Raw genomic sequence first — 26,428 nt, 5'->3', positions numbered from 1 at the left:
TCATATCATCAGACCAACAAAGACACTAGTAAGAAAACCACGCATACGCAAAACTGCTCAAAGTACTACAAGTTCAAATTCAGCAATACATAAAATAGGATGCTACGACTAACAAAGATGTAGCCTAGGGCAGTAGGGACTATTTGACATTTCTACCCTATTAATAATATTCTTAAAGAGCCATATAATCATGCAGAAAGCAAATATGACAACTCTCAGCAAACTAAATGTAGGAGAGTTTGGCCAACCTCATAAAGACCATCTACCAAAAGCTACAATTCACATGCAATTTAACAGTGACAGGCCGAAAGGGCATTAGGCAAGGACATGAATCCCACAACACCTGTTCAACACATACAAACTGCTCCTAAGTCCAAAACTCAAGAAAAAGAGGAAAAACAAAACTCTCCGCTCACAGCAAAATGCCAACAGAAAATCCCTAAGAACAAGTAGAACAAATCATTGACAGAGCTGGAGTGACTTATTAAAGGGATAGTACAAAAAAGTTTACCTGATCATGGTTGGTTAAATCTACACTCATGCTTACATCCACAGAATTTAATTGTATGTTATCATTTTTTTAAAAAATCCGTTTCTTAATGTGCTATTATTTAATCATGCTGTCCTGGAAAAAAATCAACACACTGAATTTTGTTCTAAAAACAATCTTATTTGAGAGGCAGAGAAACAGGTGGTAGTGGAGTGAAAGAGGACAGGCAAGCAGATAGGTGAGCATACACGTGTGTACACACACACACACACACACACGCACGCTGGCTTGCTCCCCAACCACCGGCAGCCACTGGAGCCGGGGCAGGCCAAAGCTCATATTCAGTCTGCACTTGATCTTAGCCAAAAGGCCGAGAAGCGATCATATTCTATCTGGATATTCCACGTGAGTGGCAGGAAGTGGGTATGTTGGCAGTCTTGGGTAGTTTTAGCAGGGCAGCAAGTAAAACAAATACTGAAGGGTACAATCCTCGGCCTCAGAAACCTTAAAGCTGGTTCATTACCCAAAACCTATTTGCTCAAATTGCCCACAAATGCATTTGCTCAGGGTTTAGAAATATTTATACACACAATACATGTGTTTACAAATATGAGTCATGTAAATGCACAAATGGCAAAAGAAAAAATCTGCATTTTTGTTAATAGATATTAGTAGAGATAAGCAGTAACTAGGCAGAGTCAGGTCTATGTGAGTGGAATTTGATATTCCCAAAATGTAACTTTATTCCTTCATCTATCAATCTGACACACCCATAGTCCCAGGATGCACTGTGGCTCATCTAGGACCAGAACGGAGGGGATGCCACGATGGTCACATGGAAGTGCCACAGAAACCACCCCTGGGCTCCTCCCCACTCCTGCTCATAGACAGCAGTGGCCCACCCATGACAGGTAGTTCTCTGTGTGGGCTGAACCCTGACGTGTGAATATAGGTTCACTCTTGCTCCACTTTTAAATACATCTTGTCATTTTTGCACTACACTATACTATGCCACCAAAGGCCATATCAGCAGCTCCTCCACTCACTCACAAGAGTTACATTGAACTGCTTTTTTTTTTTCCACACCACAGTGCCTCTCCTGAACTGCTTCTCTTTAACAGGCTTCCTCTTTACAACCCTAAAACTGAAAGGTCTCCTGTTTTCATAGTGAGTCCCTGATTTCTTACGAGAGTCGTTTCAGACTCAGTTGTGCAGGTACAGGAAAATCAGAGATGTACTCTGCAAGTTAGTGTAACACGGAGCAGGAAAAATCAAACCTGCAGAACTAAACACAGCCCTTTCAGAAACTAGGTGCATGCTGACCAAGGAAATCAGGTGTGAGAGCCATCTGACAAAACGTGACCATAAGTGGCACCTAATCAGAACTTACTTGCCAACACTTCTGTCTACCCAATTTTCCTACCTAATCCATTAAATTTTCCAGGGACCCCAAATAGAGAAACAGACTTGAGTGTCATCTTCTGTATCTGCTTTGGCCAGTCACACACATGCTTGCTGAAAAGACAGAGGTCGGGGGCAGGCATTGCGCTGTGGTAGGGCAAGTAGCTAGTTCAGGGTCACAAGCTTGGAAGCCACTCCCACCCATTGCCACCCAGATGTTCCCTCCTGCCCACCTGTGTTCACCTAGCATCACCAGGAACCTGAAAGGGGGCGGTACTGTCATTCCCCTCATAAGTCACTTTAAAGGCCCGTGTTAAGGAGGGGCTTATTTCCTTAGTCATGGACAGACTCTGAGCACAGGTATCCCCCTGAGCCCGGCCCCTGTGTGCCTGTATCCCTCACCCTCTGCTCACTGCTTGGGTGGGCAGTGAAGATGTTAATGCTAAGATGCTTTGTATTTCTAATGTGTGTACTTCCAAGAGTTCCAGGAGAGGTGAGGCCTAGCAGTCCTGGAATGTGGGCAGAGAAGCCAGGGAAAGGTGAATGTGTGCAGCTTTGTGAGTGTGCCTAGCTTGTTCACTGTATGTCTCTTCGGAAAACTTCTCTTGCTGGGGAAGCTGGGGCATAGGTCTTCAGTTTAACAAATACACTACAGGGTAATGACCATTTGTTCCTCTTGGGGTTTTGACTGACTGGATTGCTATATGGACTTGTGATTTACTATTTCTAGTGGGCCCTGTTATCACGAAGCTTAGTTAATAAAGACTCCCTGATAAACCTTAGACTTGTCTGGCATGATCTTGCTTGCACCCCCACACAGAGCCCCTTTTAGGTTAAGCTGCACCTTGCGGTGCCTGTACCCCATTTATCCAAGTACCAGTCTGATTCTCAACTACTCAGCTTCCAATTCCACTTCCCTGCTAATGCTCCTGGGTGGCAGCAGGTCAAGTCTCCCGGTCAGTCGGTCAGTCGCTTGGGTCACTTGAATGGAGTTTCAGACTCCTGTGTCAGCGCTGCCCAGCCCTACTGTTTCAGGCACTTGCTGAGTGAAGTGGAAGCAAAGATCTTTCTGCCACTCTTTCAAACAAACGTAAGGAACATTTATTTAAAAGGAAAGGCATCAGGTGGCAAACCTACCTGGTTGGGGAACAGCAGAGCTACCTTAACCCTATCTACATATAAAATAAGGTTTACTAAACAATAGTGTAACTCAAGACTTAAAGGGTTATTGGTTAAGCCATTAGCTGAAAGCACTTAGAAGTGCCTACTTAAATGCAAAACCAAGGTTCAGGTAATTACAAATTCCTTAAGGATCAATCCCAGGTGACACAATGTGGTTCAAGTCTTTATATAAATATGGCAATACAATTTTCCAAGGAAAATGCTGTGTGTTTGGGATTTCACACTGGTTTAGATTGATTTCCCTCATTCAGATATTCTAATTAGTACTGCTTTATTTAAATGAAATTTAGAGAAAAAAACCTCCAGAAGTCAGAGTTCAGAAAGCCAAATGTGAAAAAGTGGAAGATCACTCACTGAACTTGGAAAAATCAGATGGTACAGTTCTTACCTGAGATCACACCACAATCTAAAAATGGGGTGAGCAAGAAATCCAACAGAATACACTATCGTCTTATTTTCTTGCATAAATTGTTTCCACTCTCTTTTTAGCTTAAAGGGATTTCATAAGACTCAAGATAAGAAGGTACAATCTTTCAAAATTAAGTTTCCACACACTGGGGAAAAATGAAAACCAATTTTTATAAAATTTATTCAATATTCAGATTTCACAGAGAAAGATCTTCCATCTGCTAGTTCACGCCCTAAATGGTCAACAGGCCAGCACCAGATCAGCTGAAAACTAGGAGTCTCCTCTGGTCTTCCATGTAGGTGGCAGGGGCTCAAAGCTTTGGGCCATCTGTGGCTGCCTTTCCCAGGCCATTAGCAGAGAGCTGGCTCTTAAGCGGAACAGCTGGACAGATTATGTCACTCTTCAACTACAACCCAAGTTCCCCAATGGGGAACAGGAATGAAAGAAATCAGCAGGCAAATTTACATAGAGATCCTTCAAATTCCACATCTTCAATAACCATTCATTCACAGCACAATGCATTAAGGGACAAACGTACTCTCAATCCTTAAAAAACAGAAGGGAGAGGAAGATGTGGTATTAGATTACCTTCAAGATCCCATCACCTCATTACAGAAATCAGAACAGCGGGTGCCTGACAGGTGCTATGGATTAGGAATCAGGCTTGTTCCATCCCTAATCCTTTCCCTGGATTTGTGTCTTAATAGTTTAATGGCTACAAAATATAAAGGGCTGTTGTGTTTGTTCATATTACATGATACTGTTCATTTGACTACTAACCCTTTTAAAGAACCAAAAGCTCTACAGTTAAACAAATTAATGGAAAGGGCATTAATCTTTCAGTATACCATTTTTAATTGCAGTTATCATTCACTTTTTTTGTGTTTAGCAGTTTATTTACTTTTATTGAAAAGGCAGATTTACTGAGAGGAGAAAGATCTTCCATCTGCTGGTTCACTCCCCAAATTGTTGCCGATCTGAAACTAAGGAGCCAGGTTCTTCTTCCAGGTCTCCCACATGGGTGCAGGGTCCCAAGACTTCAGGTCAATCTCCACTGCTTTCCTAGGCAAAGCAGGGAGCTGGATAGGAAGTGGAGCAGCTGGGACACAAATCAGCATCCATATGGAATGCTGGTACTTGAAAGTAGAGGATTAGTGAATGAGCCATTACGCGACTCAGCTATCATTCACTTTAATTAAACTCACATAAAGCAAAGATTTTTATTTTTCTTCCCCAACATATAAGGCAAGATTATATAAAAACACAACTATTTGCTGAAGTAGCTTCCAAACTTAAAAATTACAAAAACAGGGCCTGGCAAGTCCAGTGGCTAAAGTTCTCACCTTGCACACCAGGGATCCCATATGGGCGCCGGTTCTAATCCTGGCAATCCCACTTCCCATCCAGCTCCCTGCCTGTGGCCTGGGAAAGCAGTTGAGGACGGCCCAAAGTCTTGCGACCCTGCACCCGTGTGGGAGACCCAGAAGAGGCTCTGGGCTCCTGGCTTCGGACCAATCACAGTTCCAGCTGTCACAGCCGCTAGGGGAGTGAATCAATGAATGGAAGATCTTCCTCTCTGCCTCTCCTCCTTTTTGTATATCTGACTTTCCAATAAAATTTTTTTTAAAAAATTGCAAAGATCACAGTCCAATCCTTACAAAGATTATAATTACTCATTGAATGGTATATAATCTAACCCTTACTAGTTAAAGCTCAAAGAAAATGTTCCCTAAGTTGTTTAGGAACTGCTCAGGATGGCTGAAAATGTGTGCATATATCTACATATTCTCTATTCACTTGACATAGTATAAAAAAATTCAAGAAACATACTCAGCTGCATCTTAGGACATCTGCAAACAAACAGCGTGCCTCCACTGCTTCTGATCCAGATTCCTGAATTGCTCCGGGGAAGCGCTCAAGGCACTTGTCTCCCTGCCAGCCACATTAGAGACTCAGATGGCACTTCTGGTGACAGAATCGGCCAAACCCTGGCCATTGCAGAATTTCAGTAGTGAAAGAGTAGATGGAAAATATATCACTGCTGGGCCCGGCGCGGTAACGCAGTGGTTAAAGTCCTCACCTTGCACACGCTGGGATCCCATATGTGCACGGGTTCTAATCCCGGCGGCTCCACTACCCATCCAGCTCTCTGCTTGCGGCCTGGGAAAGCAGTCAAGGACGACCCAAAGCCTTGGGACCCTGCACCAGCGTGGGAAACCGGGAAGAAACTCCAGTCTTCTGGCTTCGGATCAGCGCGGCTCTAGCCACTGCGGTCATTTGGGAAGTGAATCAATGGACAGAAGATCTGCCTGTCTTTCCTCTTCTCTGTATATCTGACTTTCCAATAAAATATTTTTTTGGAAAAAAAGAAGAAATGATATAAGTGGCCAATAACATATGCAAAGATCTCAATATATTTAGCTATGGCTTTATTATGGTAAGGCAAAAGCAAAACTCTAATCAATACTTGATGAGAATACACATTAGATGAGAAACTAAGCATGGAAAACACAGAATGCTTTACTTATAGCCCTCTTTTCAACTAATTTTAATATGAGTATGCTATAAAAATGCTGAGGACATCTCCCTAATTTGCATTTATATTATACAACTGTTACTAAATTTATACTTCATAATAGGCATATAAAGATGAGAAATACACATTCATTCACACAAAGGAACTTCAAAAAGTTAATGGAAAAATTTTAAAAACTATGTAGATTTCAAAGCCTTTATGCACCAAAATAATTTTTTAAATACTTTAAAATTTATTTTTCAGGATTTCTTTCTTTACTTGAAGGCAGTTAGAAAAGGAGAAAGAAAGATCTTTCACTTGTTTCTTCACCCGTGAGATGGCCAGTCTTAAGCCAGGAGCTTCTTCCAGGTCTCCCATGTGGATACCCAGCCCCAGGCACTTGGGCTATCATCTGCTGCTTTCCCAAACACATTAACAGGGTGCTGGACCAGAAGTGGAGCATCCAAACGGGAGGCTGGTACCCCAGCACCATTCCTAAAGCTGTCTTTTGTTTGTTTAGATTTATTTTTATTTGAAAGGTAATTTTACAGAGAATAGACAGAGAACCTCCAACTGCTTGTTCACTCCCCAAATGACTGCAATGGCCAGAGCTGAACCAACCCGCAGCCAGGAACCAGAAGCTTCTTCCAGGTCTCCCAAGTGGGTGCAGGGAACCATGGAACGGAGCCATCATACACTGCTTTCCCAAACACATTAGCAGTGAGCTAGTTCAGCAGTGGAGACGCTGGAACACAAACCAGCCCATACGGGATGCAGAAGTGGAGTAGCCAGGGTCTGGCACAATAATGTAATGGTGAAGGTCCTTGCCTTGAACATATATTTCTGTCTTTCCAATAAAATAATAAATCTTAAAAAAAAAAAAAAAAACGTGGAGTAGTCAGGACACAAACTGTCGCTGGCAGATGGAGGATTGAGTCTGTTGAGCCCCAAAGTTGTCTTTTAATTTTTTTCCATGAACTTTCTGAATTGTGTGTGACATAAACATGTAAATCCTGCTGCATTCTAGTAGTTGAGGATACAAGTAACTGACTTGGAACACTGCTGTCCTTGAGCATGCAACTTTGCTATAGCATTCTCCAATTCCTTCTGCTTCCTTCCAACTTCTTCCTGGTGTTTCTTCCACTGAACGGTCAGTACTTCTACTTCCTGATTCCACCCGATACCTCCCATTCACCACTGGTCTTCGGCTCTTCTGAGTATACCCTTTCTTAGCAATGTTACCTTGCTCCCTGACTAGCTGTTACCAAAAATCATCTGTGCTCCTTCTCTGCATCAGCCTAAAACTGCTGGACATCTGCACCTGAATCAAACAATCTCATTGCTGGGACATAACCTCACCTAATTTACCCACACGAACACCCAAAATTCCTATCATTTAGCCAAGTTCTGCTGGGTCGCCGATAGTAATGTTGTTACACATTTGGGAGTAAAACAGAACATTTTCAAACAGCTCTGCTTATTAGAAATCCTATTTATATTAAGCTGAAATTTATTTCCCTATAACTTCTGCATTGACTTGAGTTTTACCTTTTGAAATGTTAAAAATGCCTCCTCATCAACCACAGCCACACCTAACTAAGGCACAATCTGTAAGCTTGAAATTCAGTTAACAAGGCACACCGACTTCCTCCCAGGAACATATGAACACTGCGCCACTGCAACAAACCAGACCATTACTGAATACTACGGGGGTATCAGGAACAGCACAAAACAATGTCTAAGAGTAAGGCCCCGTCAAATAAATGGATGACACAACAGAGATTAAAGACTGAGGTTCTCCAAACTGATGGGTAACACTCAGAGGACTGAAATTTCTGGACACTTGTCAAGTTTTTGGTCATGAAGTTAGACAAGTTGATGGCTTACAAAGGGTATGACCAAGAGTCCCCAATAAGTATACAAGGGTAATATGTCAGCCAAGAATACATGCAGAGAATACCAAGGAAAATACAACTGAAACTATGGTCTTCTGGTCAGTTTAGGGTCACTCACTTGGAAGCAAGGGACCACAAAGACTTCAATGATAAGGACTTGGTAGGTAAAGAAGCTTTTAGAGTTGTCAAGGATGCCTTCAGATACATGGCTGCATAAAAAGCTAAAAAGGAGGACTTCTAAGTTAAGCAGGAAGGAGAGAAGGGGAAAAACACATTATTGATGGAAAACCACTCAGCTATTAAAATTGGTTTTGGAAAAACAAACAAAACCCAGAACAATTTAAAATTCTCAAGGGCTTCCAGGGTTTCCTATACAAAGCAGAAAATATTTTCAACTACTACATGCTTGCCTTTTATGCTCAAAAGCATTAACAAAAATGCATTTTCCTGTCCTTTACAGGCTAGAATTTTAAAACATACTAATGAAAATATTATTACACAACTGTATTTAAGTTAAATCAGGGGGAGGGGATGGGACGAGCTAGTGTTGTGATTTAGTGGGTGAGGTCAACACCTTTAACTCTGGCATTCCATACGGGTATGGGTTCAATTCTTAGATACTTCTGACCCAGCTCCCTGCTGGTGTGCCCAGGAAAGCAACAGAGGGTGGTCCAAGAGCTTTGGTCACTGTACCCATGTGGTAGACCTGGGAGAAGCTTCTGGCTCAGCGTCATGGGCTGGCTCAGCTCCGTTTAGGGAATGAATCAGTGGAGGGAAGGTCTCCTTCTAACCCTTTCTGTACTTCTGCCTTTCAAATAAATAATCTTAAAAAGTCTACAATCTAGTCTTGGAATGTCAAATATCTGGTCCTACTGGGAGTATTTCTTAAGCCTTTTATAGTTTTTAAAATCATCCCATCAAAAACATTTCCTGCAAGAACCTTACACACATAAAGACTTGGAGTCTTCATTACAGATTAAAATTTTGAGTTTCACATAATCAGTTACTATTGGAAATTATGATATCTTTATCAGTGCTTCTCTAAATTTACTAACATTAAAATAATTTGTTCTTCAGGTTTCTTAAACTGACCAATTTCACCCTGGTGTTTTCACTAACTCTGACTATAGAAATTTTGATGTGTGTGTGTGTGTGTAAGAAATTTATTTTGTCTTTAGTGATATCTATATACTTGAGGAGGACGCATGCCCACCTGAACCACCAATCAGAGTGGGAAGGGTCAAGGAATGGGGGTAAGTGGATGAAACAACTATTTCTAATCTTTTTTTTGTGTGTGTATCTGGGAGAAGAAGGGAAAAAAGGGGAGACGGGCCGCTCTCAGCAGCCCAAACACATCAGTACCCGGGAATACAGGATGGCCACTCAATGTCATCCTAGGCTCCCCGATGTGAACCATGTTCCTACAGTATTGCTCAAGTGGTTTCGATAGTTCTGAGACGCTGCTGATTTTATGGCTCCAAGGATGAGGAAATCCTTCCAAGGTCCACTTGCTGACGCAGTCTACATTAGAGTCTCGATTCGCCCAGATATCTGCTGTCAAAGCTTGGCCGGGAGAGTTGTCCAATGTATTCTGCCATCCATCCTCTCTGTAGGTCTCAACGAGCTGCCATGTCACCCATGTGCTCTGGGCATGTTGTTCACTGCATGGGTTTCAACAACCAAGGAGGCCCATTCTGACACTTGTGCTCTGTAGTCAAACCACAGATTCTATAATTTCCCCTGTGGCTGGAGTTTTGAGTCCAGTAGTCCAGTTGAGGGAGTTCCCAAAGAAACCTCATGGAGGTGATCCAAGACCTGCCTCCTGTGTGTGCTAGCCAGTGCAGGGTGCAACTGTCTGTCACTGACATCAGCCCATACATACACACTAGTGGTTTTAGTCACCCTTTCAGTTCTGCCTCCAGTCTCATCTCATACGCAAACCAATAGATGCTGCAGCCCAGCCCAACGCTGCCCACCACATACTCAGCCCTCACACACACCAGCAGGAGCTGCAGCCCAGCTGGAGCAACCCGTAATAACCCTCACCAGGCCCATCCCCAGCACTGGCTCCTGCGCATGTTGGTATGTGCAGCAGACCTGTCCAGTCTGTCCTCTGTCCCACATCTCATTTGGTTCTTGTGCAAATCAATGGGTGCGGCAACCTAGCTCAGCCTGACCTACCCCACTATCTAGCCCACATTTATGCTGATGGGTGTTTCCATCTGTCCAGTCAAGCCCACCCCTAGCCCAGGTTCTCATGCTCACCAGTAGGAGCTGTAGCCTATCAGAAGTGTGCCATTTCCCTACCAGGCCCACTTCCAGCCCCAGATCTTGCACTCTCCAGGTACTGTAGTCTAGTCAGACAGGACTTGCCATCCAATTTCAGCACTTACCATCTGCTGCTGCAGCAAAGCCCAACCAGCCTGAACTTACTCTGGCTGATTCAGGCACCAGTGGACACAGTCGCTTCACCCAGCCTGGTTCTTCCGTTAACTCAGCTTACAAGCTGACCAATGGGTTTTGTAGCCCTGCCCAACCTGGTCCACCACAAGTCCCAGCTCTCATGCTCACCAGTGGGGGCAGTAGCCCAGTAGGGGAACCCCCATTGTCCCCCTTCTGGGATCATCCACCCACCCGGGTCTTGCATGTGCTAGGGGGTGCTGTGACCCAGTCGGGCATGTCTCACCTCACTTCAGCACTCACAGGTAGGTGCCCAGCCTGCCCCCAGTCCCAGCTCATGCTGGTGGGTGCTGCAGCCTATCCCATCTTAGCCAGCCCCCAGTCTTGGCCCTAATGTGAACTGGCTGGTGTTGTGGTCCAACCTGGCCTGTCCCACATCCTGTCCTGGTTCTCACATCTGCCAGCGGATGCTTTGAGTTGACCCAGCCCAGCCAAGACAGAGCCACATATATGTCAGCAGGTCCTATAACCCGACCTGGTCTGGACTACTCCCAGCCTCAGTTCTTGGACTCATCTGCAGGAAATGCATCCTGACAGAGGAATTCCCCAAGCTCTTCTATCAGATCACCTCCCAGCAGCAGATCTCATGAACACCAGTGGGTCCTTGGCCCACCTCCTGCCCTGGCATTAACCTTAGGTAAAGCAGCCTTGCCTGAGCAGCCCACATCCTTTCTGGCTCTTACCATTGGGTGCTATGGCCCAGCCCTGCCTGGCTCACCCCCAGACCTGGCTCTCATGCTTCAGCAGGTGCTGAGACCTAGCCCAGTCTGTCCCCATACACTCTGGGATCTTACAAGCACCAGTGGATGCCAAAGCCTAGCCCAGTCTGGCACACCCAGATCAGTCCCCACCCATGCTGAGGGATGTTGCGGCCATGTCCAGCATAGTTTATCTCCCCCATTCTGGCTCTTGCACTCAACAGTGGAACCACAGCCTAGGAGGGGCATCCCCTTAGCTCCCTACCAGGCCTTCTCCCAGCCACAGATCTTAGGCATGCCAGTTGTCCCGACCCAGACTAGCATAGCCCATCTCCCATCTTGGGCTTTGCCATCAGATATATTTCCCCCCATTTTCATCAGATGCTGCAGCCTAGCCTGACCGAGCCAGCTCCCAAACCCAACTCTCATTGGTGGGTGCTACTGCCTAGCTGTGCCCTGCCTGCTCCCATCCCTAGCTTCCATGCAAACCGGTAGGTGGGATAGCCTAGCCTGGCATGGCAGCACCCCATCCTGGCTTCTGTGCTTGCCAGTATAATACAGTTTGGCCCAGCCCAGTCCACTGACCCAAACCAACCAACACACCTGTCAACAAGTGGAGCAGCCTTGTCAAGCCTGACAATTACCCAGCCCTGACTCACGCTTGCCAACAGGAGCTACAACCCACCAGGGGAGTTGCCCAGGTTTCCCTACCAGGCCCACTCCCAGACGTAGTTTTCATGATTATCAGCAAGTGCTAGACTCTTACCTAACACTGACCACTGCCCTGTCTCAGCACTTGTATGAGCTGGTAGATGCTGTGGCCCAACTTGCTCCACACCCAATTACTGGGTGTTCCTGTGGGTGCTACAGCCTGGACAAGCCCAGCCTATCCCAATCCCAGTTCCCATGGATATCAGTGAGATCGGTGTTCATGCCTAGTTTCACCTGTCACCACTCCCAGCTCTTGAGCAAACCAGTAGTTGTGCAGTTCCACAGGTGTGAGCCCACATATCCCCCACAGAATCTGTCCCCAGACCCATTTCTCTTGCATGCGTGTTAGTGTCACAGCTCAGCTTAAAGTGACCCATTTTGTTCTGACACTCACTGGTGGGTACTGTGGTCTAGCCCTGCCTTTGACCTGATCCAACCCCAGCCCTAGCTTTTACATGCACCAGAGGGCAGTGGGTGATACCAACTAGTCCAGCTCAGGTCTCCCATGCGGGCAGGTGCCTTGGGCTGACCCAGACATGTTCTCTGGTTGCCCCCCTCCAAACCACCTGGTTTCAGTCCCTTGTTTATCTGTAAGTGCAGTAGCCTAGTTGGTGGAGTCCCCCAAAAGCCATTCTTTACCTGTACCAGTCTAAGTCCTCCTTCCCATATACTCCAATACCCCCTTCCCTGAGCAATCCACAGCACCCTCACCATGAATGTGCAGGTCCCTTAGCCTGGTGTTTCAGAGTGTGGTGTACCAGCTTGGGGCCCTGCACACATGTCCCCAGACCCTGTCTGCTGGCATGCCAACATACACTCTCCAATACATCTTCAAAAAATAGGCTACTATGCTGGCATACAGGTATAGTTTACATAAGTTTGGCATTAACCAGGCCCCAAACGCCCACCAGCTATATTAGCTGCTTTTCTCTCAACAGTATTAATGCTGGATTTATTTGAAAGGCAGAATTACAGAGGGTAAACTAGAGAGAATAAATATGAATTAATCTTTCATCTTCTGCTACAGATTCTCTAAATGACTGCTAGGGCTGGGGTTCGATCAGGTCAAAGCCAGGAGACTGGAACTCCATGTGGATACAGAGACCCAAGTACTTGAACCTCATTCCACTATTTTTCCAAGTACATTAGCAGGGACTAGATCCTAAGCAGCATGGCCAGGATTCAAACTGGTACCAATATGGAATGCTGGTGTCACAGCACTGGCCCCTGACCAAAGTTTTCAGCCTCTCGGAGCTTTAGTCTTTATCCATTTAGTCTTTATCCACAACCACATCCATTCCATCGGTTCATTCGCTAATTTAGCAAATATTTGGTAACTACTGCCAAGCAAAGGCAACTTCATAAGATATGCAATCTATACACTGCAAAACAAGCCTCGTCCAAGCTGCTGTTGTCCCTTAAGATCGACTACTTCCTAATTACATAACACAGCATGTATGTTTACTATATAATTTTTTTTAAAGATTTATTTTATTACAAAGTCAGATATACACAGAGGAGGAGAGACAGAGAGGAAGATCTTCCATCCGATGATTCACTCCCCAAGTGAGCCCCAATGGCCGGTGCTGCGCCTATCCGATGCCGGGAACCTGGAACCTCTTCCAGGTCTCCCACGCGGGTGCAGGGTCCCAACGCATTGGGCCGTCCTCGACTGCTTTCCCAGGCCACAAGCAGGGAGCTGGATGGGAAGAGGAGCTGCTGGGATTAGAACCAGTGCCCATATGGGATCCTGGCGCGTTCAAAGTGAGGACTTTTAGCCGCTAGGCCACGCCGCCGGGCCCTTTACTATATAATTGTAAGATTATTAAAAGGGAGAGGGGACATAAAATAGGCATTTGGCCTAATGGGTAAGCCTCAGCTTAGGATGCCCACAGCCAGTATCAGAGACCTGCTTCCACTGCCAGCTCCAGCTTCCTGCTGATGTGCACCCTGAGAGGCAGCAGGTGAAGGCCTGACTATGTGTCTCTGTGACCTACAGGGGAGACCCCAGTGGAGTTCGACTCCCAGCTTCAACCTGCCCAGCTCTTCTGGGCAACTGAGGGAGTTAATCAGCAGTTGACAGCTGTGTTTTCTCCACTCTGCCTGCTCTATTCCTCCAATTAAAGATATCTAGGATAGATAGATAGCTAAAAAGGTATAAAATAAGGGCCCACATTGTAGCACAGCCTGCGATGCTAACATTCCAAATTGGGTCTGGTTCAACTCTCAGCTACTGAGTTTCTGATCCAGCTCCCTGTTAACAGCCTGGGAAGAGTAGTGAAAGATGGTCCCAGAGTCCAGGTTTCTGCTTCTCATGTAGGAGACCGACTGAAGCTCCAAGCTCCTGGCTTTGGCCTGGCCCAGCACTGGCTGTGGCAGCCATCCAGGCAGTTGAGCCAGGGGATGGAAGACTGAGTTCTGTTTCTTCCTCTAAAACTCTTTGAAAATAAATAAAAGCAAACGAATATATGTGTGTACACGCATGTGTGTGTATACACACATATCACCTTTAACAGCATAAAATAAAACTTGGCATTAAGTATTTAATCAAAACTGAACAAGACCTGTTTCAACCATCAAAGTTAATTTCTAATCCTATCACAAATTCCCATCCTAACGATTAAAATCAATACCTGACGTGAGCATACAGTGAGCCACAAAAACACAGTCTCTTCTCAAATTAGGAAAAGGCTGGAGTGAGTAAACAGACAAACATCACGAAACAGAGCTGTTGAACTTTTTAGTTCATGTTTGAAGACAGTGTTTAATATTTAGCTCTCCAGTTTATTTTAGGCTTTCTATAACTTAGGTTTGTTTAATTGATGTTAATTTCCCATACATTCCAAGGTTCATACAAGTTTATTGCAATATCCATCAAAACTGTACTGTAGCTCATTAATAAGTTGATCACTCAACATTCCTTTCAAAATAACAATGAAAGTACTGTCATCTAATTCTCACATGTAAGTAGGATCACTCTTGTTTCTAGCTGCTTAAAAGTTTTAGAACCAAAATTAATACATTAAAGAAAACAATTAATGAAATCTAAAAACCCTAAAGCCACAAAGAACCGCCTACCATTTCAAAGTTTTATACGTGGACTGCAACAAACTAGGGACTATAACTAGGCCCAGCAAACAGCTCACAGGGGAGCAAGCTTCCTCAACAGTGGGGTACCAGTCATCTAAGTTGTCCCCTCTTCCCATCAAATCCTTCACATAGAGGCACTTCAACAATTTGTGGAAAACAGAATGAACAGTATTTTGAAACAAAAAAAAAAAATTGAAATCCATAATGCAGTTTTCTACTTTCTGAAGACCCCTGATATGCATGGATTTTAAAAACTGTTGTACCAAAGTAAACCTTCCTTTTATTTCTTTAAAATTTAAGAAACAAGGGCTGGAGATGTAGCAAAGCAGATTAAGCTACTACCTGGGACGTGAGTATCTCATGTGAGCGCCAGTGAATGTGGGCTGCTCTACTTCCATCCCATCTTTGCCAACGCGCCTGGGAAGGAAGCATAACACAGTCCAAGCACTTGGGCCCGGACCACTCACATGGAGACCGGGATGGAGTTCCAGGCTTCTGGTTTCATACGCTAGCCATGACTGCTGCAGACACTTACAGAGCAAGCCAGTGGATAGAAGCACACATATACACACATGTGCTTTCTGTTTGCAATACATAAAATCTTTTTTTTAAGAAATAAGGGGTAGCGGCCCAGCAGCATGGCCTAGCGGCTAAAGTCTTCGCCTTGAACGCACTGGATCCAATGTGGGCACCAGTTCTAATCCTGACTGCTCCACTTCCCATCCAGCTTCCTGCTTGAGGCCTGGGAAAGCAGTTGAGGACAACCCAAAGCCTTGGGACCCCGCACCTGTGTGGGAGACCTGTAAGAAGTTCCTGGCTCCCGGCTTTGGATCGGCGCAGCACCAGCCACTACGTTCACTTGGGGAGTGAATCATCGGATGGAAGATCTTCCTCTCTGTATCTCCTCCTCTCTGTATATCTGACTTTGTAATAAAATAAATAAATCTTAAAAAAAAAAAAAATAAGGGGTAGGTCCAGCACAGTAGCCTAGTGGCTAAAGTCCTCACCTGGCATGTGCCAAGATCCCATATGGGCACTAGTTTGTATTCTGGCTGCTCCAGCTCCCTGCTTGTGGCCTGGGAAAACAGCAGAGGAAAGCCCAAAGCCTTGGGACCCTGCATCCATGTGGGAGACCCGGAACAAACTCCCGGCTCCTGACTTCAGATTGGCTCAGCTCCAGCAGCTGCAGCCGCTTGGGGAATGAACCAGCAGATGGAAGATCTTTCTGTTTCTCCTCTCTCTGTAAATATGACTTTCTAATAAAAATAAATACATCCTTTCCGGCTTGGGCCCTACGAGATGGCTCCCGCGAAGAAGGGCGGCGAGAAGAAGAAGGGCCGTTCGGCCATCAACGAGGTGGTGACGCGGGAGTACACCATCAACATCCACAAGCGCATCCATGGAGTGGGCTTCAAGAAGCGAGCTCCTCGGGCGCTGAAGGAGATCCGGAAGTTTGCCATGAAAGAAATGGGTACGCCGGATGTGCGCATTGATACAAGGCTAAACAAAGCTGTGTGGGCCAAAGGAATAAGGAACGTCCCGTACCGCATCCGCGTGAGACTGTCCAGGAAACATAACGAGGATGAAGATTCGCCCAACAAGCTCTATACTCTGGTTACCTACGTGCCTGTCACCACTTTCAAAAATCTACAGACTGTCAATGTGGATGAGAACTAAATAAAGTTGTAAGACTGCAAAAAAAAAAAAAATAATAAATAAATAAATAAATACATCTCCAAAAATTTTTTTTGAAATAAAGAAGGGATAGAGAGACAGGTAGAGAGGGGGCAAAAAGCAAGGCAGAGATGGAGAAGTTGGTGGAGCAGAGAGAGGAGGGCAGGGGCGGCAAGAGGGACAGGGAGACAGAAAGAGCTAGAGAGAGCTAACGAGAGCAAACCTGCATCAGTCTGATAAATATGAAGGAAGAACAGCAAATGGAATCCAGCCTAACACAACAAGACAAAGAATACTTCCCTGGGAAATGACACCTCAACAGGCATTGGAAGGATGCTAAGGATCTTGTTACTCTGTGCACTTTCACAAGTGTGGTTACTAAATAAACTGATTAAACCTCCAAAGAAGAATGCTTCTAATGACCTAACAGATGTACTTAAAATTAGAGCCAAGACTTTTATATTTGCCCTCTACCACCACCATGAGGAAAGCACACCGAGGCAGACTTCAAGATGAAACGCACAAAGCAGGGCTAAGTGATACAGGTCATCCCAGTCAAGGCCATCCAAGGTCAAGCAATAGCCAGCCAAACCTCCAAAATCAGCACAGTCCCCTGACCACCCTGCCAGGCGACCAACGCTTTACAGTGTACAGCTGAGGTCTAAGTTTGACACAGGATTATTGCGGCATCAAACAAGTGATGCGCAAGAGTACCTACACACACAAATCCTGCATCTCTCCTCTGGAAACCATCAAAGACAGGCTCTCCGAAGTTAAGTAAGCAAGCAAAAAAAAAAAAAAAAGTGCCCGAATTAAACACCGGTAAGAAAATTATTTGGGCCCGGTGCAGTAGCCCAGTGGCTTCAGTCCTTGCCTTACACGTGCTCGGATCCCCTATGAGTGCCGGTTCATGCTCCAGAAGTCATGCTTCCCATCCAGCTCCCTGCTTGTGGCCTGGGAAAGCAGTGATGGACGGCTCAAATCCTTGGGACCCTGCACCCGCGTGGGAAAAACTCCGGGCTCCTGGCTTTGGATTGGCTCAGCTCTGGTCATTGCAGCTACTTGGAGAGTGAATCAGTAGATGGAAGATCTTTCTTTCTCCCCTCCTCTTTGTATACCTGTCTTTCCAATAAAAATAAATAAATCTTTTAAAAAGAGAGAAAAGGATTTAAAATGCGAAAAAAGAGGAAAAATTCTAAAGTTAATTTGTAAAGTGCAACAGCAGAACAGGTGGACACAGAAATGCCTCTCAAACAACTTTAGAACTGACCCAGGAGAACACATCCCATGTCGGAGGGCAGGGTCCAGTATCTGCCTACAGCTCCTGATTTCAGCTTCCTGCTAAGGTACCCTGGGAGGGAGTGGTGGTGGCTTAAGCACGTGGGCTCCTGCCAGCCATGTAAAAGATCTATTCCTATTCCAACTACGTATTTTGTGTATTTATTCCTCAGCTATGTTTTGGGCAATTACTAACACTATTCTAGATGACACAGTAGAACAATTAGCAAAACAAAACAAAGTCCCTGGCAGGGTAGAAAAGAAAAGCATGTTACACACATACAGTACATACACATTATTCACTATTAATGTACTGAATTCAAGTTAAAAAAATAGATGCCAGGTAATTCATGTCAATTGGAACAAAACATAAATGAACAAACATACATAGGATGAGCTACTTTACATATTTTGGTGATATTAAGCAGACACCTGGATATAATACAGGAGCAGACCATGCAGAAATGTGGCAAATTGACAGACAAATGAGGTAGAAGCAGCAGCAAGTGCAAAGATTCCAATATAAAAGTGTGCTCAGTATGTTCAAAAAACATTAGGGACACCAGGTTTTCACAGGCCCTTACTTGCAATTGTAAGGATTTTAGGCATCATTTTAAGGGAGTAACAAGCCAGAGAAAGCTTTTCAAATGAGGAGTAATAATAATAATTCATTGCTCTTTTGAAAAAGATCTCCTGGGGTTGTCTGTTAATACACTGTTAATACATACTGAAGCTGAATCTCCGCACAGCCCATGAACCAGAACTCCTCCTCCTAGCTCTACATCCAACACAAACACATGTATCTGCAAAAGACATATACTACAATGTTCACAGCATCATGACTTATAATAGCCAAAAAAACTGCAAACTATCTGAACAACCATCACCAATAGGTAAACTGTGGTACATTAACATAATGGAAGATTATAGAGTAAAGCGAAAAAACCATTTATTCTTTCATGGGTGAAACACATGCATGCACACAAACACACACAAACACACACACAATTACTGCATAAAAGCAACCAGATGCAAAAGAACTGCATGTTGTGTAACATTTCCATGATACACTAAAGCACACAAAGCTAGCCAATGCTCTTAGAAGTCAACCCAAGCTGGTCCTCCTTAGATCAACAGGAAGGGGGATGAGGCAGGAAAGGAAAGTGAGGACTTGCTGGGAATATTCTTTCTTATCCTGGTGCTGTTACATGGATGAGACTTGTTTGCAAAAACTCACTTTTCTATGCCTTTATAAAAGCCAAATAAGTGGGATTTTTTTTAAAAAAAGATTTTGACAGTTGTGTAATAACTACAAGAAGGCAAGAAGGAAATGTCAGTTAGGAAGCTAATGTAATAACTTGGCATAAAAGCAAGATGGGTAAAAAGTAAAGAAGGCACGGACCTTCCCATTTTCTGGAAATTTTGAGGGTAGACTCAGGATTTCCTGACAGATCACACGGTAGAGTGAAAACAAAAGGGGTAAAGAACAACACTGAGACTGGAGAAGCAGAAATGGGGTTCTGCTTTTTTTACTGAAGAGATTTTACAGAGAGAGAAGGAGGGACAGAGAGATAAGGTCTTCAATCTGCTGGTTCACTCCCCCAAACAGCCTCAATGGCCACAGCAGAGCTGATCTGAAGCCAGGGGCCAGGGACTTCTGTGGCAAGGGAACCAACAGTCTAGTATTGAACATCATGGCTCCAAACTTAGTAGATGCACCCAACTAGATAGGATTCTGGAGCTGCAAACAGTCTGGGCTATAAAATCAATCTGGGAGTAGTCAGCCAAAGCACATGGTTGGAAAAACAGAGTCCAAAAACAATCACCATCCCTGTCTCTTACGCCTTACAGTAAAGGGTTTGAAGACATCCACAGTGTAATGTTCATAGTGCCAGAGAACGTACCTACCACCAACCTGCAGTGCTGAAATACGAAGGATGACTGACAATTTGCCTATGGCTTCAATTCCGCAACACTCTGCTACATTTTACTTTTCCCTCATTGGAAGATTCTCCTTGCTTTCTCCTTTTAAATTTTCTATCCTCCTACAATATCTGGCAAATTTGAAATTAAACAGCACAAACATGCCTATTTAGGTCTATTCTAGGCTGCAACTATTTCAAGATGTCTCAGCCTCTGAATCCTTTAGTCCGCTCACTGACTTTACACCTTCCTACACAATTTCCAGCACTCACTCTCTTCCAAATTTCTCTCTTCTAGAAAATATCAAGGAGTCACAAGTGGAAGGATCCACTGAGGTTTTTGCAGGAGAAATGAGTAGAATTTTACTTAAAAGTGGCCTATGGTGCCACCAGAGGCATCAACCACAAGCAGATCTTCTCCCTGATGGCAAAAACATCTTTCTAACTGCTAACTTGGTTACAAAGATGAGCCTCCAAGGATGGCCAAATTCCAAAGAGGCCTATTAGAATCCAACTAAATGTTCTTATAGTTTTAATTGGCTATGTTTCTGCTATTCATAACCCTAAACTGCTTCCTAGCATTTACTGCAAGGTAAAATACCAAGGAATTTCACAATTGGAAGAAGTCCTTCAAATTCAACTGCTCAGTACACTGCCCTGCAGAACCCATGCCAAAGCAGCAGTTCACAGGCTCCATCAACACAGGCACCCCAACTTTCACGTGACAGATTTTGTCTCATTTTTCAAAATTTTGAGATATGTACTTGTTTGCCTGCAGGCAGAACAACAAAGAGGATAAAAGAGAGCTTTTCCATCTTCTGGTTCACTTTTCAGATGGCCACCACTGCCAGGTTTGTACCAGGCCAGAGTTAGGAGTAGAAACTCCGTCCTATTCTCCTACGTAGGTGGGAAGGGCCCAAGGATCTAAGCCACCTTCCAGGAACATCAGCAGGGAGCTGGTTCGGAAGCAGAGCATCTGGGACTGAAACCAGCACTCTCATAGGGGATGTCAGTGTCACCAGTAAGAGCTCACCCCACTGCATGTCAGTTCCAACGACTCAGTTGTATGAAAACTTTGGTGTTTAGCTCCTTCTGATTTATTAACATACACACCAGAACTTGCAAGCTCATATAATTGTATCCTGGATGAGAAAAGGCTGTAATTCCATGAAGGGCTTTTTTCTTCTAATACTAGCCTTGGTCTACACCAGCATACCTGTTCCAGCAGCTCTCCCATCCAGTTCTTTGTCACTGCAATGCCAGGGAAGGCTCAAGTGTACTTGCTGGCTCATGCTCTGTAAAAGCATTATTGCCAGTAATAAACCTGCTGACATGTCAGGACATTAAAATCTGAGGGCCATTTCCAATTTTTAGTGTTTCTTGCCTTTCTCATTTATAACAGGATAAAGAATGCAGTGATTCAACTTAAACCGCCTGAAACATGGCTGCCAGACAACTACTCAACCACACCTTCACAACCCCACCAATAGAAAGGTCATTATTTCACACACCCACCACATGGCTTTCACAATAAATGATTCCTTACATTGAGCTGTTCTTCCTCCCAGGCTTCCAACCATTGGCCTTAGTTCTATTCCTTAGAACTATAAGGTACAAATCCTCTTTCTGCACAAATATTTGATGGTGTACTTTCAACTGCAAAGCACACATTCTTCCAATCATTCTTCCAGGTGTGGTTTATTTCTTTCTCTCTTGTTTAAAATACTTTTATTGGAAAGGAGGATTTACAGAGAAAAAGATCTTCCACCCACTAGTTTCTTCCCCCAAATGGCCACAATGGCTGGAGCTAAGCCCACGTGAACCCAGGAGCTTCTTCTGAGTCTCCCACACGGGTGCACGATACCAAGGCTTTGAGCTGTCCTCTACTGCTTTCCCAGGCCACAAGCAGGGAGCTGGATAGGAAAGTGGTGCAGCTGGGATAAGAACCGGTACCCATATGGGATGCTGGTGTACACAAGGAAATTTAGCCACTAGGCTACTGCACTGGGCTCTAGTTTGGACATTTTTATCATGATTGAACCTGCCTTTGGTAGAGCTGCACGGAGCTGGATTTTCTTTTCTACGGGGTCCACTATGTTTTTTGACTTATGCATTTCATATTCAATCACCAAAAGGTAGTTATCAACATGGGCACGTAGTTTGTGATCTGTACTTGCTAGATTCAACTAAAATAATCTGGACAGGATTAGTTGGAAATGCTTTATGAAAAAAAATTGGCATAGATTGGCATGTTTTGATGGATGAGAGGGCAGGAGTTGGGTAGTATAAACTGCAAAAGTTCACATCTTGCCACTGCTCCAGCCAGTGTGGAAGAAGCTCTTGTTAGATGATGCCTATGTCCTGCGGGCCTTGTAACTCCATACTGCAACTAATCACCATGCACATTACATTTAGGATGCAATAAATAGATGGGTGAATAACGGACACAGATTGATTACAGCATGAAGAGGTTAGGCACAAAGCGGTCTATGAGAAACGTGTTGGGCATAGAGCTCAGAAAAAAACTGAGAAAGATTCCATGTCCTTGGGAATGAGAAGGGATAAAAAACAGGCCAAGATGGGAATGGAAGGAGCCCTTAGGAGAATACACACAGCTAATGAAGTCTTCCAGAAGTTTCTGGAATAAAGCCACTGAGTCTTCGGAGGTGCCTGGAAGACTGCAGGCTGTGTAGGCAGTAAGTTAAGCCCAACTCAAGGGTTTAACTCTTCCAACAACTCTGTAGTCTAATTGACATACCGTAAAATCCACCCATTGTAAATGAACAATTCTGTGACTTTTTTTTTAAGAAGTAAATTTAGCGTTGTGCAACCACAATCTGAATCCAGCTTAAGGATATTTGCTTTGTCACCAGAAGCTCCTTCCTTTTGATTCCCTGCCAGATTCTACTTACTTTCACCTCTAACCCAAGGCAACCACTGATCTGTTTCCACGAACTGACCTTGTCTAACAATTTCCTACAAAAAGGAATTATACAATACGTGGTCCTCTATGCCTGGTTGCTTTCTCTTGGCATAATTTTTTTTGAGATTTTTTTTTATTCGAAAGGCAGATGTACAGATGTGAGGAGAAACAGAAACAAATATCTTCTATCTGCTGGTTTACTACCCAAGTAGCCGCAAGGTCCAGAGCTGAGCTGATCCGAAGCCAGGAGCCAGGAGCTTCTTCTAGGTCTCCCACGCGGGTGCAGGGTCCCAAGGCTTTGGGCCGTCCTCGACTGCTTTCCCAGGCTACAAGCAGGGAGTTAGAAGGGAAGTGGAGCAGCCAGGATACAAACCAGCACTCACATGGGATCTTGGCACACACAAGACAAAAACTTTAGCCACTAAGCTATTGCACCAGGCCCCAGAGATTTAGCCATGTTTAGCATGGGTCAAGATTAAGCCGCCACTTACTAACTGTATTTTATCTTAGGGATAAACTACATTATGATCTATTTGTTTGTTAATGGATGTTAGTATTATGTCCAGATTTGGGACTACCATGAAGTTCTTACAGACACTTGCACAAATGTCACTGATGGGTGCATATTTCATTTCTTTTGGATACAGAGCGATGAAATTGCTGGTTTATACAATAAATATGTACATATCTTTCAAGGAAGACAAAGCTGTTCTCAAAAACAGCTATACTATTTTTTTTATATAAACATCTAGGGTTTTTTTTTTAAAGATTTATTTATTTTTATTACAAAGTCAGACATACAAAGAGGAGGAGAGACAGAGAGGAAGATCCTCTGACCGATGATTCACCCCCTCAAGTGACCGCAGTGACCAGTGCTGCACCGATCCAAAGCCAGGAGCCAGGAACCTCCTCTAGATCTCCCATGACGGAGCCTCAAGGCTTCGGGCCGTCCTTGACTGCCTTCCCAGGCCACAAGCAGAGAGCTGGATGGGAAGCAGAGACATCAGGTACAGAACTGGTGCCCAAATGGGATTCTGGTGCATTCAAGGCAAGGACTTTAGCCGCCAGGCCACTGTGCCGGGCCCTATCAAAAATAGCTATACTATTTTATAAGCCAGCAATATTTGAAGACTTGAGATTTTTCTCACCTTTGTTAATACCTGGTATTTCCAATTATTTGTCTTAAAGCTACTCCAGTGGAAGTGTAGTGATATCTGAGTTGCTGAAAGAGTTCATGTCCACTACTTCCCTTCCCTGATCCCAGCAGCAGCTGGACACATTCCAGGTCTCCTGTAAGAGTGGCAGGGCCAGCAGCTTCAGCCATCACCTGCTGCCTCCCAGGGTCTGTACTGACAGGGAGCTGGACTTGGAATAGCGCAGAGTCAGAGCCAGACACTGAGAAGGGGTTCAGATACTCTCATAAGGGTGTCTTAACTGCTAGGTTAAATGTCTGACCCTGGAGTCCCATTTCATATTGTGAATTCTATCAGCTGTTTGAGAGCAAGCTCCTCTTTAATAATGAAAATTAGCATTGTGGTTCACTAAGCATACATTCTTAATGTTCTTCAAAGAGCTGCTGAGTATAAAAAGCCCAGGCAATGTTAGAGACTGGTACCTTGCTTGCCCTATGTCTTCTTCAGAATTGTTCATTATGCTTCGAGGCAAACTGTGTGACACTCCAGGAATAATGCTGCTGTTTTTCATTAAAAATAAAGGGACTGTAAAAAAAAATAAATCAAAATAAAAATAAAGGGAGTGTGCTTTGTGACATGTGGAAATTAAAAAAAAAAAAGATTCCCATTTCAGTATCAAGTTTGGATGAGGATGCCGCTGCACTTACCCATTCTGCATTAGCTAGGCCATCTTACGCTTTGTGCCAATAGTTGGGTTGTGACAGAGATCATTTAGTCTTCAAACCTAAAATATTTTCTGTCTGGTTCTTTCCAGAGAAAGCATGCCAAGCCCTCCTCTCACCTATTCCAGATGTTTCCTAGGTTCAGAAAAGATTTTACTCTTGACTGTTCTAGTTGTGTTCTTGTGCTTCCCCAGTTTGTTACTGGGAAACCCAAGTCCATCTGCAGACTGATGCAAGAGAAGTCAACTCCAATTTGCTAATGCGCTCTTGCCTAGCAGGGGCTTTAGCTGGAAGGGTGAGGAATTAGTACCTGGACCCTTCAGGAACGGTTCCCAGAAGATAAGGAGGAAGGAGATGAACTTTCTAGATGAGTCAGCCTAATCATTTGTGCTAAGCTAGGAAAGGAAACCTGTGCCACAGACACCTTCAGCCAATTAACAAAGAATATATTTTTAAATGTGGTCTTTATAAAATTGAAGCAACCAAGATATGGTTAAAGTAATAGCTGGGTCTATCTCCTCGCCCCTCACTTTTCACTTAAAAAAATTCCTAACACTGGTAACCATTATTTGTGGACCTTTGTCCACATACAACCATATCCAGTTGGATTCTGAGGCAAGGTTTTCAAAAATGAAACTGTACTGTACCTACTGTCATAGCATGAAGGTTCTTAAACACTCAGCTTTGTAGACGGTGAACGTATATTTGTGAAGATTTACCTTATTCATTTTTATACTCGCAAATGTTTGACTGTCGTAGTGTACTCAGCTGTTAATTTGTTGATGAAGTTTTGAGTTCTTGCTAATGCAAATACTCATATGCTTCAGTCAGCCCTACCACTACCGTTAAAGTTCATCTTTAATACTACTTGATAAGTGAAAAATAGCTTATTATTGTAATGTTCAGTCCTTTAGAGAAAATAAACATTTGTTAGCTGATGACCTTCAATGGCTTGTCTATTCTATTTACTTTTCCTTTGGATTATTTCTCTTCTAATATATTAGAGATATTAACTGAATCTCCAAGTATTATTTGTTACAATTTGTACTTACAACAATTTAATATTTTTATGCTAAACATTTATATCTGTAAGGTTTAGAGTTATGTTTTGAAGTTAAATGACTGTCATTTAATTAGGTGACTTGTAATTATGATGGGTAAGAATAACTGAGAGTAGTTTTTTAAAGTGCACTTATTTTGTTTCTAACCAAGATATTTTTACTTACTAGATGAGGTGTGGAATCCAAATCTGACGTCTTTGATTTTGAACGGATAGGAAGATGATTCTGTTGGGAAGCCCTAGTTAAAAAGCCAGAGTATGCAAGACCAGGATTCTATCACTTTCTTTCATTAGAATTGTGTCCTTATTTTACTTGAGAGATCAAACAGAGGGGTGCTAATTGATTAGTTCACCTGTGTTCAATGAATTCTTACTATAAATTGGTATGAAAGAATCCACGGGGCTGGTGCATTGGCTTAACTGACCAATCCTCCACCTTCAAGCATGGCATCCCATATGGGCACCAGTTTGTGTCCTGGCTGCTCCAGTTCCCATTCAGCTCCATGCTTGTGACCTGGGAAAGCAGTAGAGGTTGGTCCAAAACCTTGGGACCCTGCACCAGTGAGTGGGAGACCTGGAAGAAACTCCTGGCTCCTGGCTCCTGGCTCCTGGCTGCTGGCTTTGGATCAGCTCAGCTCTGGCCCTTGTGGTCATTTGAGAGGCAAACCAGCAGATGGAAATTATTTCTCCTTCTCTCTGTAAATCTGACTTTCCAATGAAAATAAATAACTCTTTAAAGAGAGAGAGAGAAAAGTGAATTCAAAAGGCAGGATACCAGTTTTTGCCTAAGTAACTTGCAAAAAAGTTTCACTGGTAACATTTGGTATTGACCTTGGTGTGAGATCAGTGGTCTCACTGCTGGTGG

The 26,428-nt window shown here is 43.9% G+C and overlaps 2 protein-coding genes across 3 annotated transcripts in view; one reads left to right on the top strand and one right to left on the bottom strand.

Moving 5' to 3' along the window:
- Positions 1–26,428, bottom strand: part of CNNM2 (cyclin and CBS domain divalent metal cation transport mediator 2) — a 135,291-nt gene that overhangs the window by 73,958 nt on the left and 34,905 nt on the right. The gene's annotated exons all lie outside the window — the stretch shown is intronic.
- Positions 16,126–16,560, top strand: LOC131481638 (large ribosomal subunit protein eL31-like). The gene has a single exon (XM_058671175.1). It carries the CDS (start codon positions 16,151–16,153, stop codon positions 16,526–16,528), a length of 378 nt encoding a protein of 125 aa, XP_058527158.1. The 5' UTR covers positions 16,126–16,150; the 3' UTR covers positions 16,529–16,560.

This window comes from Ochotona princeps, chromosome 13 (genome assembly GCF_030435755.1).
Source record: "Ochotona princeps isolate mOchPri1 chromosome 13, mOchPri1.hap1, whole genome shotgun sequence".
Classification (NCBI taxonomy): Eukaryota; Metazoa; Chordata; class Mammalia; order Lagomorpha; family Ochotonidae; genus Ochotona; species Ochotona princeps.
This window is presented reverse-complemented; position numbering and strand designations above follow the sequence as displayed.